This window comes from Rhinopithecus roxellana, chromosome 3 (assembly GCF_007565055.1).
Source record: "Rhinopithecus roxellana isolate Shanxi Qingling chromosome 3, ASM756505v1, whole genome shotgun sequence".
NCBI classification, from domain to species: Eukaryota; Metazoa; Chordata; class Mammalia; order Primates; family Cercopithecidae; genus Rhinopithecus; species Rhinopithecus roxellana.
This window is the reverse complement of record NC_044551.1, coordinates 1703977-1724689: the sequence shown is the minus strand read 5'-3', so window position 1 is coordinate 1724689 and position 20713 is coordinate 1703977. Positions and strand designations below refer to the sequence as shown.

Here is a 20713-nt window from a genome sequence, read left to right as displayed (position 1 = left end):
CAGCCCCTGCCCCCACTGTTCCACACACCTGCCTTCTGTAGTGCCTCATGTCTCCAAGTGTGGAGTGCTTGAGTTCAGGCTGGCTCTCTCTCTACAATTCCCTTGTGTTGGAGCATTCCCCACTCTGCCAAGTCAGTTCACTCTTCTCCATCAGTGACTTTCTAATTCCCCCAAATTGGTTGAAGTCTTTGTCCTTTATTGTCTCCTCTTTTTTTTTTTGATATGGTACTTTAAAATTTCTTTTACTGTCATTTTAGCATGGTTTTGGCAGGAAATAGGAGGAAAACATGATCAGTTCATTACTTTTAGTTCCAGCTTAAGTCTGTATAACTTGTATTGCAAGGAACAGATTTAAAAAACAAAATCTTTGGTTAATGATCTTGTACAGCACATTTTGTGAAAGAAAAATAGAAGACCATAGTCCATAGTTTGGTACTTGGCACCTATGTGATCGGGAATACACCCATTGAGATACAGAATGGCTGTAGAAAGAGGATTTTTTATAATATCTCAGTTTATCTTAAAAATAATCATTGTTAAAGGACTACTGAGAATGAGATGAGTGTAGATAGAACTGAAGCAAGTTAATTTATTTTGATCAAGTGATAGAGTGATTAACCAACTGCTAGAATGAATACAAAGTAATGTGCTTAGATGTTCTATTATGTCTTCACAAATTATATATTAAAACAATAACAGCAATGATAACATTAATTGATATAAGTTTCTGTGTAGTGTGATATTTTGAGGAGGTTGTTATGTATTTTTTAAGATCCTTTATAACAATCAGCACTTGGCAGAAAATAAACCTCTTGTTTGGCAAATTTACAGGAATGAAAACAGGTGGGATCAACAAGAGGAATGCCAGAGGGGAAAGCCGGCTTCATTTAGCTGCCAGAAGAGGAAATCTGTCCCTAGTGAAAGCCCTGATAGAATCTGGAGCAGATGTGAATCTAAACGATAATGCAGGTTTGGATCCTTTTAATTTAATTACCTTAATAATTGGAACTCACTGAAATACACATTTCAACACCTCCTGCTCCCTCCAATTTGTTCCTGGCTGATATGTAAGTGATAACTTTGAACAATATTTTTTATATTACATTAGTGTTTAGTTGAATACTAAGATTTATCATTGTTACTAGACCTTTTTCCTTTGAAATAGTTTTTAACATCCATTTGGGAGCATCAGAGAGGGTAAACAGAACGGGGAGTAAAGGAAGTTAGGCCTTTTCCTTGGAAGCCTCAAGTTTATCCTGCAACTTTGGTCAGAATGCAGAGTTTTCTCATTCTCCTATCCGTTCTTCTCTTTTCTCCTCCTTTTGTACTATTCCTTTTTTCTCTCTTTCTTTATTTTTATTCTAAAACTCTGAAAAATTTACCCAACGTTTTGCTTAAGCACAAAAGAATCTTATCTGAAGAATTCCACAGGGAAAAACTCAAAGGTTAATTAAACCAGGTGTCATTTTAAAGAGAAATGTGACAATGCAAAGATACACATGGGAAAGTCAGACGTTTTAATATCTGAGTTGAAACAAATCAAAATGAGTAGTATTTACTCTCATTATGTTTTGCATTCTGTGAGTCTTTTGCTATGGCACTTATATCAACAAATGTTTGTGATGAGATCAATTTGTTTTCAAAAATGAAACATAAATTTTGAGCCCATACTTTTTAGTATTATTTCTTGTTCAATACTTATTATATGTATATGAATCAATATGGATATTCCATTAATGCAACAAAACCTTAGTAATACAGATATTACATGAGTATTGATTTGCATGAAGCAGGATTTTTTCTTCTTTTTCTTTTTTTAGGTTGGACACCACTTCATGAGGCATCTAATGAAGGATCTATTGATATAGTTGTAGAGTTATTAAAAGCTGGTGCTAAGGTTAATTGTGCAAATGTAGATGGAACTCTGCCCTTACATGATGCTGTTGCAAACAACCATTTAAAGGTACAGTGCACATCACATTAAGATCTTACTACTATTTCTTAGGAAAATGAATGAAGAAAATGAAGATGTTTTAAACTGAGAACTAAAATGATTCTGTAAAACAAGTGATTTTTTAAAAACCTGCTTCAAATTACAAATGAAGATGCAATAATATATATGGATTAGAAAATCTATGTATCTTAATGAATCATTTTTCCATTATTTCTTTATCACAAAATTCATGCGAGTCAGAAGAGAGTAAAAGTAAACACAGGCCATAAATCTAATACATTATATTTTTAATTGTCTAAGACAATTTGCTGTTGTGCACAGAAGAGTCTAATTATAGTGATGATATGTGTGACAGCTAGATTTTTTAACTCAAAATTTCTCAGTGGGTTAGGGGTAAAAACATGAATTGTTTGTTTTCAGGGTGTTTGTTGTATCTTTTTCTCCTTTGTTTTTCTTTGTAAGCAGCCATTGTAAAAATATCGCAAGAAAAGATTATGAGGGACATTATTTCAATGACACTGAATTTCAAATCTGGACCTTAAGATTCTTTAGATGTTTACACTCATCTTTTTGTTTGACAAATCATAGGAGAAAACCCTTATTATTATCGATAGGCAATATAGACCAGTAATTTTTTTATTGTTAGTATTTATTTTACAATAACATTTTTAATTAAAATCTACTTTTTTATTATTAAAATAAAAAAGTTCTAGGTACATGTGCACATGTGCACAACGTGCAGGTTTGTTACATAGGTATATATGTGCCATGTTGGTGTGCTGCACCCATCAACTTGTCATTTACATTAGGTATATATCCTAATGCTATTCCTCCCCTCTACCCCCACCCCATGACAGGCCCTGGTGTGTTATGTTCCCCACCCTGTGTCCAAGTGTTCTCATTGTTCAGTTCCCACCTATGAGTAAGAGCATGTGGTGTTTGGTTTTCTGTCCTTGTGACAGTTTGCTCAGAATGATGGTGTCCAACTTCATCCATGTCCCAACAAAGGACATGAACTTATCCTTTTTTATGGCTGCATAGTATTCCGTGGTGTATATGTGCCACATTTTCTTAATCCAGTCTATCATTGATGGACATTTGGGTTGGTTCCAAGTCTTTACTATTGTGAATAGTGCCACAATACACATACCTGTGCATGTGTCTTTATAGCCGCATGATTTATAATCCTTTGGGTATATACCCAGTAATGGGATGACTAGGTCAAATGGTATTGCTAGTTCTAGATCCTTGAGGAATTGGGGTTTTCCACAATGGTTGAACTAGTTTACAGTCCCACCAAGAGTAAAAAAGTGTTCCTATTTCTCCACATCCTCTCCAGCACCTGTTGTTTCCTGACTTTTGAATGATCGCCATTCTAACTGGTGTGAGATGGTATCTCATTGTGGTTTTGATTTGCATTTCTCTGATGGTGAGTGATGATGAACATTTTTTCATGTGTCTGTTGGCTGCATAAAGGTCTTCTTTTGAGAAGTGTCTGTTCATATCCTTTGCCCACTTTTTGATGGGGGTGTTTGATTTTTTCTTGTAAATTTGTTTAAGTTCTTTGTAGATTCTGGATATTTGCCCTTTGTCAATGGGTAGATTGTAAAAATTTTCTCCTATTCTGTAGATTGCCTGTTCACTCTGATGGTAGCTTCTTTTGTTGTGCAGAAGCTCTTTAGTTTAATTAGATCCCATTTGTCAATTTTGACTTTTGTTGCCGTTGCTTTTAGTGATTTAGTCATGAAGTCCTTGCCCATGCCTATGTATGGTATTGCCTAGGTTTTCTTCTAGGGTTTTTATGGTTTTAGGTCTAACATTTAAGTCTTTAATCCATCTTGAATTAATTTTTGTATAAGGTGTGAGGAAGGGATCCACTTTCAGCTTTCTACATATGGCTAGCCAGTTTTCCCAGTACCATTTATTAAATAGGGAATCCTTTCCCCATTTCTTGTTTTTGTCAGGTTTGTCAAAGATCAGATGGCTGTAGATGTGTGGTGTTATTTCTGAGAGCTCTGTTCTGTTCCATTGGTCTATATATCTGCTTTGGTAGCAGTACCATGCTGTTTTGGTTACTGTAGCCTTGTTATATAGTTTGAAGTCAGAGAGTGTGATACCTCCAACTTTGTTCTTTTGGCTTAGGATTGTCTTGGCAATGTGGGATCTTTTTTGGTTCCATGTGAACTTTAAAGTAGTTTTTTTCCAATTCTGTGAAGAAAGTCATTGGTAGCTTGATGGGGATGGCACTGAATCTGTAAATTATCTTCGGCAGTCTGGCCATTTTTGCGATGTTGATTCTTCCTATCCATGAACATGGAATGTTCTTCCATTTGTTTGTGTCCTCTTTTATTTCATTGAGCAATGGTTTGTAGTTCTCCTTGAAGAGGTCTTTCACATTCCTTGTAAGTTGGATTCCTAGGTATTTTATTCTCTTTGAAGCCATTGTGAATGGGAGTTCACTCATGATTTCGCTCTCTGTTTGTCTGTTATTGGTATATAGGAATGCTTGTGATTTTTGCATATTGATTTTGTATCCTGAGACTTTGCTGAAGTTGCTTATCAGCTTAAGGAGACTTTGGACTGAGAAGATGAGGTTCTCTAAATATACAATCATGTCATCTGCAAACAGGGACAATTTGACTTCTTCTTTTCCTAATTGAATACCCTTTATTTCTTTCTCCTGCCTGAGTGCCCTGACCAGAACTTCCAACACTATGTTGAATAGGAGTGGTGAGAAAGGACATCCCTGTCTTGTGCCAGTTTTCAAAGAGAATGCTTCCAATTTTTGCCCATTCAGTATGATATTGGCTGTGGGTTTGTCATGTATAGCTCTTAGTATTTTGAGATATGTCCCATCAGTACCTAGTTTATTGAGAGTTTTTAGCATGAAGCGCTGTTGAATTTTTTTTTTTTTTTTGAGACGGAGTCTTGCTCTGTCGCCCAGGCTGGAGTGCAGTGGCCCGATCTCGGCTCACTGCAAGCTCCGCCTCCCAGGTTTACGCCATTCTCCTGCCTCAGCCTCCTGAGTAGCTGGGACTACAGGTGCCTGCCACCTCGCCCAGCTAGTTTTTTTGCATTTTTTAGTAGAGACGGGGTTTCACCGTGTTAGCCAGGATGGTCTTGATCTCCTGACCTCGTGATCTGCCTGTCTCAGCCTCCCAAAGTGCTGGGATTACAGGCTAGAGCCACCGCACCTGGCCACGCTGTTGAATTTTGTCACAGGCCTTTTCTGCATCTATTGAGATAATCATGTGGTTTTTGTCTTTGGTTCTGTTTATATGATGGTTTACGTTTATTGATTTGCATAGGTTGAACCAGCCTTGCATCCCAGGGATGAAGCCAACTTGATCATGATGGATAAGCTTTTTGATGTGCTGCTGGATTCGATTTGCCAGTATTTTACTGAGGATTTTGCATTGATGTTCATCAGGGATATTGGTCTAAAATTCTCTTTTTTTGTTGTGTCTCTGCCAGGCTTTGGTATCAGGATGATGCTGGCCTCGTAAAATGAGTTAGGGAGGATTCCCTCTTTTTCCATTGATTAGAAAAGTTTCAGAAGGAATGGTACCAGGTCCTCTTTATACCTCTGGTAGAATTAGCCTGTGAATCCGTCTGGTCCTGGACTTTTTTTGGTTGGTAAGCTATTAATTATTGCATTCAGAGCCTGTTATTGGTCTATTCAGGGATTCAACTTCCTCCTTGTTTAGTCTTCAGAGGGTGTATGTGACCAGGAATTTATCCATTTCTTCTAGATTTTCTAGTTTATTTGCATAGAGGTATTTATAGTATTCTCTGATGGTAGTTTGTATCTGTGGGATCGTTGGTAATATTCCCTTTATCATTTTTTTATTGCATCTATTTGATTCTTTTCTCTTTTCTTCTTTATTAGCGTTGCTAGCAGTCTATGAATTTTGTTGATCTTTTCAAAAAACCAGCTCCTGGATTCACTGATTTTTTGAAGAGTTTTTTGTATCTCCTTTTCCTTCAGTTCTCCTCTGATCTTAGTTATGTCTTGCCTTCTGCTAGCTTTTGAATGTGTTTGCTCTTGCTTCTCTAGTTCTTTTAATTGTGATGTTAGGGTGTCAATTTTAGATCTTTCCTGCTTTCTCTTATGGGCATTTAGTGCTATAAATTTCCCTCTACACACTGCTTTAAATGTGTCCCAGAGATTCTGGTATGTTGTATCTTTGTTCTCACTGGTTTCAAAGAATATCTTTATGTCTGCCTTCAATTCGTTATGTACCCAGTAGTCATTCAGGAGCAGGTTGTTCAGTTTCCGTGTAGTTGAGCAGTTCTGAGTGAGTTTCTTAATCCTGAGTTCCAGTTTGATTGCACTGTGGTCTGAGAGACAGTTTGTTATAACTTCTGTTCTTTTACATTTGGTGAGGAGTGCTTTACCTAGAACTATGTGGTCAATTTTGAAGTAAGTGTGATGCGGTGCTGAGAAGAATGTATATTCTGTTGATTTGGGGTGGAGAGTTCTGTAGATGTCTGTTAGGTCCACTTGGTGCAGAGCTGAGTTGAATTGCCAGATATCCTTGTTAACTTTCTGTCTCATTGATCTTTCCAATGTTGACAGTGGGGTGTTAAATTCTCCCATTATTATTATGCAGGAGTCTAAGTCTCTTTGTAGGTCTCTAAGGACTTGCTTTATGAATCTGAGTGCTCCTGTATTGGGTGCATATATATTTAGGATAGTTAGCTCTTCTTGTTGAATTGATCACTTTACCATTATGTAATGGCCTTCTTTGTCTCTTTTGATCTTTGATGGTTTAAAGTCTGTTTTATCAGAGACTAGGATTGCAACCCCTGCTTTTTTTTTTTGTTTTGTTTTGTTTTCCATTTGCTTGGTAGATCTTCCTCCATCCCTTTATTTTGAGCCTATGTGTGTCTCTGCCCGTGAGATGGGTCTCCTGAACACAGCACACTGTTGGGTCTTGACTCTTTTTCCAATTTGCCAGTCTGTGTCTTATAACTGGAGCATTTAGCCCATTTTCATTTAAGGTTAATATTGTTATGTGTGAATTTGATCCTGTCATTATGATGTTAGCTGATTATTTTGCTGGTTAATTGGTGCAGTTTCTTCCTAGCATCAATGGTCTTTACAATTTGACATGTTTTTGCAGTGGCTGGTACCAGTTGTTCCTTTCCATGTTTAGTGATTCCTTCAGGAGCTCTTGTAAGACAGTCCTGGTGGTGACAAAATCTCTCAGCATTTGCTCGTCAAGGATTTTATTTCTCCTTCATTTATGAATCTTAGTTTGGCTGGATATGAAATTCTGGGTTGAAGATTCTTTTCTTTAAGAATGTTGAATATTGGCCCCCACTCTCTTCTGACTTGTAGAATTTCTGCTGAGAGATCCGCTGTTAGTCTGATGGGCTTCCCTTTGTGGGTAACCCGACCTTTCTCTCTGGCTGCCCTTAACGTTTTTTCCTTCATTTCAACTTTGGTGAATCTGACAATTATGTGTCTTGGAGTTGCTCTTCTCAAGGAGTATCTTTATGGCATTCTCTGTATTTCCTGAATTTGAATGTTGGCCTGCCTTGCTAGGTTGGGGAAGTTCTCCTGGATAATATCCTGAAGAGTGTTTTCCAACTTGGTTTCATTCTCCCTGTCACTTTCAGGTACACCGATCAGACGTAGATTTTGTCTTTTCACATAGTCCCATATTTCTTGGAGGCTTTGTTTGTTTCTTTTTACTCTTTTTTCTCTAAACTTCTCTTCTCGCTTCATTTCATTCATTTGATCTTCAATCACTGATACCCTTTCTTCCACTTGATCGAATTGACTACTGAAGCTTGTGCATGTGTCATGTAGTTCTCGTGCCATGGTTTTCAGCTCCATCAGGTCATTTAAGGTCTTCTCTACACTGTTTATTCTAGTTAGCCATTTGTCTAATCTTTTTTCAAGGTTTTTAGCTTCTTAGCTATGGGTTCGAACATCCTGTAGCTCGGAGAAGTTTGTTATTACCAATCATCTGAAGCCGTCTTCTCTCTACTCGTCAAAGTCATTCTCTGTCCAGCTTTGTTCCATTGCTGGCGATGAGCTCTGTTCCTTTGGAGGAGAAGCGGTGCTCCGATTTTTAGAATTTTCAGCTTTTCTACTCTGGTTTCTCCTCTTTTTGGGGTTTTATCTGTCTTTGGTCTTTGTTGATGGTGATGTACAGATGGGGTTTTGATGTGGCTGTCCTTTCTGTTTGTTAGTTTTCCTTCTAACAGTCAGGACCCTCAGCTGCAGGTCTGTTGGAGTTTGCTGGAGGTTCACTCCAGACCCTGTTTGCCTGGGTATCACCAGCAGAGGCTGCAGAACAGCAAATATTGCAGAACAGCAAATGTTGCTGCCTGATCCTTCCTCTGGAAACTTCGTCTCAGCGGGTCACCTGGCCATATAAGATGTCAGTCAGCCTCTATTGGGAGGTGCCTCCAAGTTAGGCTACTTGGGGGCAGCGACCCACTTGAGGAGGCAATCTGTCCATTCTCAGATCTCAAAATCCATACTGGGAGAACCACTACTCTCTTCAAGCTGTCAGATAGGGACATTTAAGTCTGCAGAAGTTTCTGCTACCATTTGTTCAGCTATGGCTTGCCCCCAGAGGTGGAGTCTACAGAGGCAGGCAGCCCTCCTTTAGCTGTGGTGGGCTCCACCCAGTTCGAGCTTCCCAGCCACTTTGTTTACCTTCTGAAGTCTCAGCAATGACGGGCACCCCTCCCCCAGCCTCGCTGCCACCTTGCAGTTCGATCTCAGACTGCTGTACTAGCAGTGAGTGAGGCTCCATGGGCGTGGGACCCTTTGAGCCAGGTGCTCATATAATCTTCTGGTATGCCGTTTGCTAAGACCATTGAAAAAGCACAGTATTAGGGTGGGAGTATCCCAAGTTTCCAGGTACTGTCTGTCATGGCTTCCCTTGTCTGGGAAAGGGAATCCCTGACCCCTTGCGCTTCCTGGGTGAGGCAGTGCCCAGCCCTGATTTGGCTCATGCTCTGTGGGCTTCACCCACTGTCCAACAAGCCCCAGCGAGATGAACCCAGTGCCTCAGTTGGAAATGCAGAAATCACCCGTCTTCTGCATCACTCACACTGGGAGCTGTAGACTGGAGCTGTTCCTATTCGGCCATCTTGGAACCTCCTCAGTAATAATTATTGGTTTGAAAAAATACTTAAGGAAACCATCAAGAACAATATAAAAAATTCCTTGGATCCCTCATTGATACCTATTTATCTGTCTCTATATATTTTACAAGCCTGGCAACTTTTTAATATAATTTTGTGAAAGGATATTCTTGCTGTTTTCATCCTACACCTAGTCATGTGGAAGATGTTATTACTGAATTTATGATTTGCTAAGAGATGTGAATCAATGATTAAGAATATACCAGAGTGAGTGGGCTAATGTCTGATGTGGTTTCTTTTGGCTAAAAGAAACTGTATTAGTTTGTTCTTGTATTGCTATAGAAAACTACCTGAAGCTGGATACTTTATGAAGAAAAAAGTTTAGATTGACTCACAGTTCTGCAAGCTATACGGGAAGCATGGCTGAGGAGACCTCAGGAAACTTAAAATCATGGCAGAAGGTGAAGTGTAGTAGGCACTTATTCACATGGCAGGGCAGGAGACAGAGAGGGAAGGGGATGATGCCACACACTTTTAAACAACCAGATCTTGTGAGAACTCTATCAAGAGACTGCACTAGGGGGATGGGGCTAAACCATTAGAAACCACCCTCATGATCCAGTCACGTCCCACCAGTCCCCACCTCCAACTCTGGGGATTACAATTCAACATGAAATTTGAGTGGGGAATCAAAGCCAAACCATGTTAGAAGCCCTTTGGCCTTTACAGTATTTAAATTTAAAAAGAACAGACAAATTATCAAGATCATATGGTCACAAAATGGAAGAAAGCAAACAGAATTATTAAAGTGATGAACCTGCTGGTTTTTTGTAGAGGGAAAAGGCCACTTAAAGTGAAACCACTTGGCCAGGCGCAGTGGCTCATGCCTGTAATCCCAGCACTTTGGGAGGCTGAGGTGGGCGGATCATGAGGTCAGGAGATCGGGATCATCCTGGCTAACACGGTGAACCCCCATCTCTACTAAAAATACAAAAACAAATATTAGCCGGGCATGGTGGCATGTGCCTGTAGTCTCAGCTACTTGGGAGACTGAGGCAGGAGAATGGCTGAACCTGGGAGGTGGAGCTTGCAGTGAGCCAAGATCATGCCACTGCACTCCAGCCTGGGTGACAGAGCCAGACTCCATCTCAGAAAAATAAATAAATAAATAAATGAATAAGTAAATAAATAAGTAAATAAATAAAATAAAGTGAAACCACTTAACAATCAAAATTTCACAGTGGGAAAATCAGGTTTTTTGACATTAGCCTGAGGAATGCCACATAAAAGAAAAAGGAAGTTAATTTTCTTATTTGTGTTTGTGTTGGAGGTCACCAGCTTCACCCCTACCTTTGGAGACTTGTTAGAAGGACTTACAGAACTTAGTATGTTGTACTCAAGGCTGAGATTTATTACAGCAGTGTAATAAGGATACACATCCAGATCATAAGAGAAAAAGACACAGGTAGAACCTGTGAGGTATCAGTTTGAAGGTTTTCTTATGCTCTCTTCCTCATGAAGAGCCACACCTGGGAGACTTGTTAGAAGGACTTGCAGAACTTAGTGTGTTGTACTCATGGCTGAGGCTTATTACAGCAGTGTAGTAAGGATACGCATCCAGATCATAAGAGAAAAAGACATAGGTAGAACCTGGAGGTATTAATGTGAAGGTTTTCTTATGCTCTCTTCCTCATGAAGAGCTTAATCTGCCCCCAGCAGTGAAAATGTAGCAATATATATGTTATGGTTCCACCCAGGGAAGCTCATTAGAGATTCAGTGCTCAAGGTTTTATTGTAGGTACCCTTTGCCTAGCACATACCAAAATCCCAAACTCCCAGAAGCATAAACCACATTGCTTGTATAGACAGTTTAAGCACAATGAGCCACCCTTATCAGGCGGCATTTTATATCAGTGTAGTATACTGTTTACAATCCAAGTTCACAGATGCCAGCTAATGGCCACCCTTGCAAGCAGTCTGTCAGGATGACAGTTTCAGGCCTTCTATGTTAACTCTTTTCTAAACAGTGTTATATTTAGGTTCTAATTGAAATGTATACTAATTTCTAGAATAGCAATATGCTGAATAAAGTTTGTTTTATTGGCCTAATTTTTCTGGCAAAGTTGTATGACAGCACATAGGACATCCTTTATCTCACAGTTGATTTTTGCATCATGATGTCAAGGAAGATTGTGAGTGGAAAAAATGTGAACTCAAACTATGTTTTTTTCTAGTCTCTCAATAACGACAGTCAACACAGAAGACTTCTGTGACCACATGTGTGAGAGTTTCTCCCTACACCCCAAGCAAGCAATCAGTTCTGTAGCAGATGCCAGCTAGGTGTAACAAAAAGAGAAATGAGACTATTAGAAACAAAAATCAACCAGGTAGATTTAAACCCAGCCTTACAGATAATCATTTTAAATGTAAATGACCTAAACGCTCCAATTAAAAAGCAGAGACACATTGGATAAAGAAGCAATACTCAATTAAATGTGGCATACAATAAACTCACTTTAAACATAAAGGTACATAGCCAGGCATGGTGATTCACACCTGTAATCCCAATATTTCGAAAGGCTGAGGTGGGAGGATCATTTGAGCCCAGTAGTTCAAGACCAGCCTGGGCAACATAGTGAGAACCTATCTCTAAAAAGAAAAACAAACAAACAAACAAACCTCTCTCCTCTCTCCTCTTCTCTCTCTCTCTCTCTGTCTTTGTCTCTCTCTCTCTCTCTGTGTCTGTGTGTGTGTGTGTATATGCACAGATAAGTTATAAGTAAATTAAGTAAGTTTATGGAAAAACATATGCTATGCAAACAATAATCAAAAGAAAGAGTGGCTTTGGTAACTGATATGCTTAAGGCTTTGTGTCCCCACCCAAATCTCATCTTGAATTATAATGCCCTATAATCCCCATAATCCTCACATGTCAAGGAAGAGACCAGCTGGAGGTAATAGGATCACGGGGGCAGTTTCTTCCATGCTGTTCTCATGATAGTGAGTGGGTTCTCATTAGAGCCGATGGTTTTAAGTGTTTGGTAGCTCCTTCTATGCTCATTCTCCTTCCGCTGCTTTGTGAAGAAGGTGCCTTGCTTCTTTGCTTTCTGCCATAATTGTAAGTTTCCTGAGGCCTCCCTGGCCATGCTGAACTGTGAGTGAATTAAACCTCTTTCCTTTATAAATTACCAGTTTTGAGCAGTTCTTTTTTTTTTTTTTTTTTTTTTTTTTTTTTAATTTAAGTTCTAGGGTACATGTGCATAACGTGCGGGTTTGTTACATATGTATACTTATGCCATGTTGGTGTGCTGCACCCATCAACTCGTCAGCACCCATCAATTCATCATTTATATCATGTATATCTCCCCAGTGCAATCCCTCCCTCCTCCCCCCTCCCCATGATAGGCCCCAGTGTGTGATGTTCCCCTTCCCGAGTCCAAGTGATCTCATTGTTCAGGTCCCACCTATGAGTGAGAACATGCGGTGTTTGGTTTTCTCTTCTTGTGATAGTTTGCTAAGAATGATGGTTTCCAGCTGCATCCATGTCCCTACAAAGGACGCAAACTCATCCTTTTTTATGGCTGCATAGTATTCCATGGTGTATATGTGCCACATTTTCTTAATCCAGTCTGTCACAGATGGACATTTGGGTTGATTCCAAGTCTTTGCTATTGTGAATAGTGCCGCAATAAACATACGTGTGCATGTGTCTTTGTAGTAGACTAATTTATAATCCTTTGGGTATATACCCAGTAGTGGGATGGCGGGGTCATATGGTATATCTAGTTCTAGATCCTTGAGGAATTGCCATACTGTTTTCCATAATGGTTGAACTAGTTTCCAATCCCACCAACAGTGTAAAAGTGTTCCTATTTCTCCACATCCTCTCCAACAACTGTTGTTTCCTGACTTCTTAATGATTGCCATTCTAACTGGTGTGAGATGGTATCTCATTGTGGTTTTGATTTGCATTTCTCTGATGGCGAGTGATGCTGAGCATTTTTTCATGTGTCTGTTGGCTGTATGAATGTCTTCTTTTGAGAAATGTCTGTTCATATCCTTTGCCCACTTTTTGATGGGGTTGTTTGTTTTTTTCTTGTATATTTGTTTGAGTTCTTTGTAGATTCTGGATATTAGCCCTTTGTCAGATGAGTAGGTTGCAAAAATTTTCTCCCATTCTGTAGGTTGCCTGTTCACTCTGATGGTAGTTTCTTTTGCTGTGCAGAAGCTCTTTAGTTTAATTACATCCCATTTGTCAATTTTGGCTTTTGCTGCCATTGCTTTTGGTGTTTTAGACATGAAGTCCTTGCCCATGCCTATGTCCTGAATGGTACTACCTAGATTTTCTTCTAGGGTTTTTATGGTATTAGGTCTAACATTTAAGTCTCTAATCCATCTTGAATTAATCTTCGTATAAGGGGTAAGGTAAGGAAAGGATCCAGTTTCAGCTTTCTACTTATGGCTAGCCAATTTTCCCAGCACCATTTATTAAATAGGGAATCCTTTCCCCATTTCTTGTTTCTCTCAGGTTTGTCAAAGATCAGATGGCTGTAGATGTGTGGTATTATTTCTGAGGACTCTGTTCTGTTCCATTGGTCTATATCTCTGTTTTGGTACCAGTACCATGCTGTTTTGGTTACTGTAGCCTTGTAGTATAGTTTGAAGTCAGGTAGCGTGACGCCTCCAGCTTTGTCCTTTTGACTTAGTATTGTCTTGGCAATGCGGGCTCTTTTTTGGTTCCATATGAACTTTAAAGCCGTTTTTTCCAATTCTGTGAAGAAACTCATTGGTAGCTTGATGGGGATGGCATTGAATCTATAAATAACCTTGGGCAATATGGCCATTTTCACAATATTGATTCTTCCTATCCATGAGCATGGTATGTTCTTCCATTTGTTTGTGTCCTCTTTGATTTCACTGAGCAGTGGTTTATAGTTCTCCTTGAAGAGGTCCTTTACATCCCTTGTAAGCTGGATTCCTGGGTATTTTATTCTCTTTGAAGCAATTGTGAATGGAAGTTCATTCCTGATTTGGCTCTCTGCTTGTCTGTTACTGGTGTATAAGAATGCTTGTGATTTTTGCACATTAATTTTGTATCCTGAGACTTTGCTGAAGTTGCTTATCAGCTTAAGGAGATTTTGGGCTGAGACAATGGGGTTTTCTAAATATACAATCATGTCATCTGCAAACAGGGACAATTTGACTTCTTCTTTTCCTAACTGAATACCCTTGATTTCTTTCTCTTGCCTGATTGCCCTAGCCAGAACTTCCAACACTATGTTGAATAAGAGTGGTGACAGAGGGCATCCCTGTCTTGTGCCAGTTTTCAAAGGGAATTTTTCCAGTTTTTGCCCATTCAGAATGATATTAGCTGTGGGTTTGTCATAAATAGCTCTTATTATTTTGAGATACGTTCCATCAATACCGAATTTATTGAGCGTTTTTAGCATGAAGGGCTGTTGAATTTTGTCAAAAGCCTTTTCTGCATCTATTGAGATAATCATGTGGTTCTTGTCTTTGGTTCTGTTTATATGCTGGATTACGTTTATTGATTTGCGAATGTTGAACCAGCCTTGCATCCCAGGGATGAAGCCCACTTGATCATGGTGGATAAGCTTTTTGATGTGCTGCTGAATCCGGTTTGCCAGTATTTTATTGAGAATTTTTGCATCGATGTTCATCAGGGATATTGGTCTAAAATTCTCTTTTTTTGTTGTGTCTCTGCCAGGCTTTGGTATCAGGATGATGTTGGCCTCATCAAATGAGTTAGGGAGGATTCCTTCTTTTTCTATTGATTGGAATAGTTTCAGAAGGAATGGTACCAGCTCCTCCTTGTACCTCTGGTAGAATTCAGCTGTGAATCCATCTGGTCCTGGACTTTTTTTGGTGGGTAGGCTATTAATTGTTGCCTCAATTTCAGAGCCTGATATTGGTCTATTCAGGGATTCAACTTCTTCCTGGTTTAGTCTTGGGAGAGTGTAAGTGTCCAGGAAATTATCCATTTCTTCTAGATTTTCTAGTTGATTTGTGTAAAGGCGTTTATAGTATTCTCTGATGGTTGTTTGTATTTCTGTGGGGTCGGTGGTGATATACCCTTTATCATTTTTTATTGCGTCTATTTGATTCCTCTCTCTTTTCTTCTTTATTAGTCTTGCTAGCGGTCTGTCAATTTTGTTGATCTTTTCAAAAAACCAACTCCTGGATTCATTGATTTTTTGGAGGGTTTTTTGTGTCTCTATCTCCTTCAGTTCTGCTCTGATCTTAGTTATTTCTTGCCTTCTGCTAGCTTTTGAATGTGTTTGCTCTTGCCTCTCTAGTTCTTTTAATTGTGATGTTAGAGTGTCCATTTTAGATCTTTCCTGCTTTCTCTTGTGGGCATTTAGTGCTATAAATTTCCCTCTACACACTGCTTTAAATGTGTCCCAGAGATTCTGGTATGTTGTATCTTTGTTCTCATTGGTTTCAAGGAACATCTTTATTTCTGCTTTCATTTCGTTATGTACCCAGTAGTCATTCAGGAGCAGGTTGTTCAGTTTCCATGTAGTTGAGCGGTTTTGATTGAGTTTCTTAGTCCTGAGTTCTAGTTTGATTGCACTGTGGTCTGAGTGACAGTTTGTTATAATTTCTGTTCTTGTACATTTGCTGAGGAGTGCTTTACTTCCAATTATGTGGTCAATTTTGGAATAAGTGCGATGTGGTGCTGAGAAGAATGTATATTCTGTTGATTTGGGGTGGAGAGTTCTATAGATGTCTATTAGGTCCGCTTGGTGCAGAGATGAGTTCAATTCCTGGATATCCTTGTTAACTTTCTGTCTCGTTGATCTGTCTAATGTTGACAGTGGAGTGTTGAAGTCTCTCATTATTATTATATGGGAGTCTAAGTCTCTTTGTAAGTCTCTAAGGACTTGCTTTATGAATCTGGGTGCTCCTGTATTGGGTGCATATATATTTAGGAGGGTTAGCTCTTCCTGTTGAATTGATCCCTTTACCATTATGTAATGGCCTTCTTTGTCTCTTTTGATCTTTGATGGTTTAAAGTCTGGTTTATCAGAGACTAGTATTGCAACCCCTGCTTTTTTTTGTTCTCCATTTGCTTGGTAGATCTTCCTCCATCCCTTTATTTTGAGCCTATGTATGTCTCTGCATGTGAGATGGGTCTCCTGAATACAGCAGACTGATGGGTCTTGACTCTTTATCCAGTTTGCCAGTCTGTGTCTTTTAATTGGAGCATTTAGTCCATTTACATTTAAGGTTAATATTGTTATGTGTGAACTTGATCCTGTCATTATGATATTAACTGGTTATTTTGCTCGTTATTTGATGCAGTTTCTTCCTAGCCTCGATGGTCTTTACATTTTGGCATGTTTTTGCAATGGCTGGTACCGGTTGTTCCTTTCCATGTTTAGGGCTTCCTTCAGGGTCTCTTGTAAGGCAGGCCTGGTGGTGACAAAATCTCTAAGCATTTGCTTATCTGTAAAGGATTTTATTTCTCCTTCACTTATGAAACTTAGTTTGGCTGGATATGAAATTCTGGGTTTAAAATTCTTTTCTTTAAGAACGTTGAATATTGGCCCCCACTCTCTTCTGGCTTGTAGAGTTTCTGCCGAGAGATCTGCTGTTAGTCTGATGGGCTTCCCTTTGTGGGTAACCCGACCTTTCTCTCTGGCTGCCCTTAAGATTTTTTCCTTCCTTTCAACTTTGGTGAATCTGGCAGTTATGTGTCTTGGAGTTGCTCTTCTCGAGGAGTATCTTTGTGGCGTTCTCTGTATTTCCTGAATTTGAATGTTGGCCTGCCCTACTAGGTTGGGGAAGTTCTCCTGGATGATATCCTGAAGTGTGTTTTCCAACTTGGTTCCATCTTCCCCCTCATTTTCAGGCACCCCAATCAGACGTAGATTTGGTCTTTTTACATAATCCCATACTTCTTGCAGGCTTTGTTCATTTCTTTTTCTTCTTTTTTCTTTTGGTTTCTCTTCTCGCTTCATTTCATTCATTTGATCCTCAATCGCTGATACTCTTTCTTCCAGTTGATCGAGTCGGTTACTGAAGCTTGTGCATTTGTCACATATTTCTCGTGTCATGGTTTTCATCTCTGTCATTTCGTTTATGATCTTCTCTGCATTAATTAGTCTAGCTGTCAATTCTTCCACTCTTTTTTCAAGATTTTTAGTTTCTTTGTGCTGGGTACGTAATTCCTCCTTTAGCTCTGAGAAGTTTGATGGACTGAAGCCTTCTTCTCTCATCTCGTCAAAGTCATTCTCTGACCAGCTTTGATCCGTTGCTGGCGATGGGCTGCGCTCCTTTGCAGGGGGAGATGCGCTCTTATTTTTTGAATTTCCAGCTTTTCTGCCCTGCTTCTTCCCCATCTTTGTGGTTTTATCTGTCTCTGGTCTTTGATGATGGTGACGTACTGATGGGGTTTTGGTATAGGTGTCCTTCCTGTTTGATAGTTTTCCTTCTGACAGTCAGAAGGACTGTCTGTTGGTCTGTTGGAGATGCTTGAGGTCCACTCCAGACCCTGTTTGCCTGGGTATCAGCAGCAGAGGTTGCCGAAGATAGAATATTGCTGAACAGCGAGTGTACCTGTCTGATTCTTCCTTTGGAAGTTTCCTCTCAGGGGTGTCCTCCACCCTGTGAGGTGTGGGGTGTCAGACTGCCCCTAGTGGGGGATGTCTCCCAGCTAGGCTACTCAGGGGTCAGGGACCCACCTGAGCAGACAGTCTGTCTGTTCTCAGATCTCAACCTCCGCGTTGGGAGATCCACGGCTCTCCCCAAAGCTGTCAGACAGAGTCGTTCGCGTCTGCACCGGCCCCCGCTGCTTCCCCTGTTGGTCTTCAGCTGTGCGCTGTCCCCAGAGGTGGAGACTACAGAGACAGGCAGGCTTCCTTGAGCTGCTGTGAGCTCCACCCAGTTCGAGCTTCCCAGCGGCTCCGTTTACCCACTTAAGCCTCAGCAATGGCGGGCGCCCCTCCCCCAGCCTCGCTGCTGCCTTGCGGATAGATCGCTGCAGACTGCTGTGTTAGCAGTGAGGGAGGCTCCGTGGGCGTGGGACCCTCCCGGCCAGGTGTGGGATATATTCTCCTGGTGTGCCTATCTGCTTAAAGCGCAGTATTGGGGTGGGAGTTATCCGATTTTCCAGGTGTTGTGTGTCTCAGTTCCCCTGGCTAGGAAAACGGATTCCCTTCCCCCTTGGCTTCCAGGTGAGGCGATGCCTCGCCCTGCTTCAGCTCTCGCTGGTCAGGCTGCAGCAGCTGACCAGCACCGATTGTCCGGCACTCCCTAGTGAGATGGCCCCAGTACCTCAGTTGAAAATGCAGAAATCACCGGTCTTCTGTGTCGCTCGCGCTGGGAGTTGGAGACTGGAGCTGTTCCTATTCGGCCATCTTGCTCCGCCCGCCGAGCAGTTCTTTATAGCAGTGTGAAAAAGACTAATACAGCAACATAAGACAAAGTAAAATTTAAAGCAAGTAATATTTCCAGGGATAAAGAGACATATTTCATAATTATAAAGCGGACAGTTCACCAGAAAGACATAACAATTCTAAAAGTGTGTGAACAAGAAAACAAATTTCAAATACATGAATAAATAGAATGGAAATGAAAATAAACAAATTCACAATTATAGTTGAAGACTGCAATTCTTTTAATAAACGATTTGTGAAGTGTACACCCAGGATATAGAAGGCTTGAACAATATTATCAGCCGTGTTATCTACTTGACATTTGTTGAAGATGCCAATAACAATGGCAGAAAATCCATTCTTTTCAAGAGCTTACAGAACATTCACCAATATAGACCACATGTTGGACCATAAACAAGTTTTAATAAATTTAAGATACATGAAATCATACAAAGTATGTTCTTTCACCAAAATGAAATGCAATGACTAATTAGTAACCAAAAGATTTCTAGGAAATCGCAACATATTTAGAAATTAAACTGTATACATCTGAATAACTCATGGATCACAGAAGAAATCACAAGAGAAATTAGTATTTTGAACTGAATTAATATATCAAAATTTATGGGATTTAATGAAACTAGTATTTATATGGAAATGTAAAACTTCAGTGCTTATGTTAGAAAAAAATATAAATTCAGTGACTTCAGGTTTGACCTTACAAAGCTTGAAAAACAAAAAAGGAGTAAAATAAGTAGAGACAACATAAATCAATGAAATATAAAACAGACAATAGAGAAAATTAACAAATGCAAAAGTTAGTCTTTAAAAAGACAAATAAACTTTATAAACCTTTTGCCAGATTTTAAACAAGACCTAAAGAAGACATAGATTACCAATATCAAGAATTAGGGGACATCACTATAGATCATACAGAAAATAAAAAGTTAAAAAGGGATTGTTATTACAACCTTATGCCAATAAATTTAACAACTTAAATAAAATGGGCAAATTCCTTGAAAGCACCTACCAAAGCTTACCCACAAAGAAAAAAAATAGCCCTTATAACCCTATATATATGAAAGATAATGAGTTGGTGGTTTAAAAACCTTTTCAAAAAGGAAATTCCAGGTGCAGGTAGTTTCACTGATAAATTTTACCAATAATTGAGGAAGAAACAAATAAGCCGTATACAAACTCTTCCAGAAAAGTGAAAAGGACGCACTTCCCAAGTGATTTTATGAGGTTAGTATTATTTTTATACCAAAACCAGCCAAAGGCATTACAAAAACCCAAAACTACAGACCAATATCCTTTAAGGACACAGATGCAAAAATCCTTAAAATATTAACATGTTGAATCCAGTAATATATACATACAAATATTACATGACCAAATGGAGTTAGTCGCAGAATATGATTAGTTTATTATTTCAAAATCAATGTGGTTTACCAAATTAACAGATTAAAAATGAGAAACTACTTCAATACATGCAGAGAAGGCACTTCAAAAAAGTTAGTACTCATTCATGATTAAAAGAAAAAAAGCTCAGTAAACCAAGAATAGACGTATCCTTCCTCAATCTGATAGACAGCACCTTCAAAAAAACTACAGATGACATCAGACTTAATGGTAGAAGATGGAATTTTTTCCCCTAATATCAAGAACATAACAAAGATGTCGCCCTCACTTCTTTTATTTTTATTATTTTACTTTTGGGATACCTGCAGAACATGCAGGTTTGTTACATAGGTATACACGTGTCATGGTGGTTTTCTGCACCCATCAACCTGTCATCTACATTAGGTATTTCTCCTAATGCTATCCCTCCCCTAGTCCCTCACCCCCTGACAGCCCCCAGTATGTGATGTTCCCTTCCCTGTGTCCATGTGTTTTCATTGTTCAGCTCCCACTTATGAGTGAGAACATGTAATGCTCTCACCACTTCTAATCAATATTATGCTGAAGTTTCTAGCCAGTGCAGTAATGGAAGAAAAATAAATAAAAGACACACATGTATTTGGAAAGTGAAAAGTAAAGCTGTCTTTGTTTCATGTAATATGACAATGAAAAACTGCTTCTAGCATTAAAAAATCAGGAAACAACAGTTGTTGGAGAGGATGTGGAGAAATAGGAACACTTTTACACTGTTGGTGGGATTGTAAACTAGTTCAACCATTATGGAAAACAGTATGGCAATTCCTCAAGGATCTAGAACTAGATGTACCATATGACCCAGCCATCCCAC

The 20713-nt window shown here is 39.4% G+C and overlaps 1 protein-coding gene across 2 annotated transcripts in view; it reads left to right on the top strand.

The window, feature by feature from the left end:
• Positions 1-20713, top strand: part of ANKRD31 (ankyrin repeat domain 31) — a 200973-nt gene that overhangs the window by 126079 nt on the left and 54181 nt on the right. For both annotated transcript variants that reach the window (XM_030927266.1, XM_030927265.1), the window contains 2 exons: positions 832-969; positions 1821-1963. In XM_030927266.1, the coding sequence (XP_030783126.1) occupies positions 832-969; positions 1821-1963 (281 nt within the window). The remainder of the gene's footprint in view (positions 1-831; positions 970-1820; positions 1964-20713) is intronic.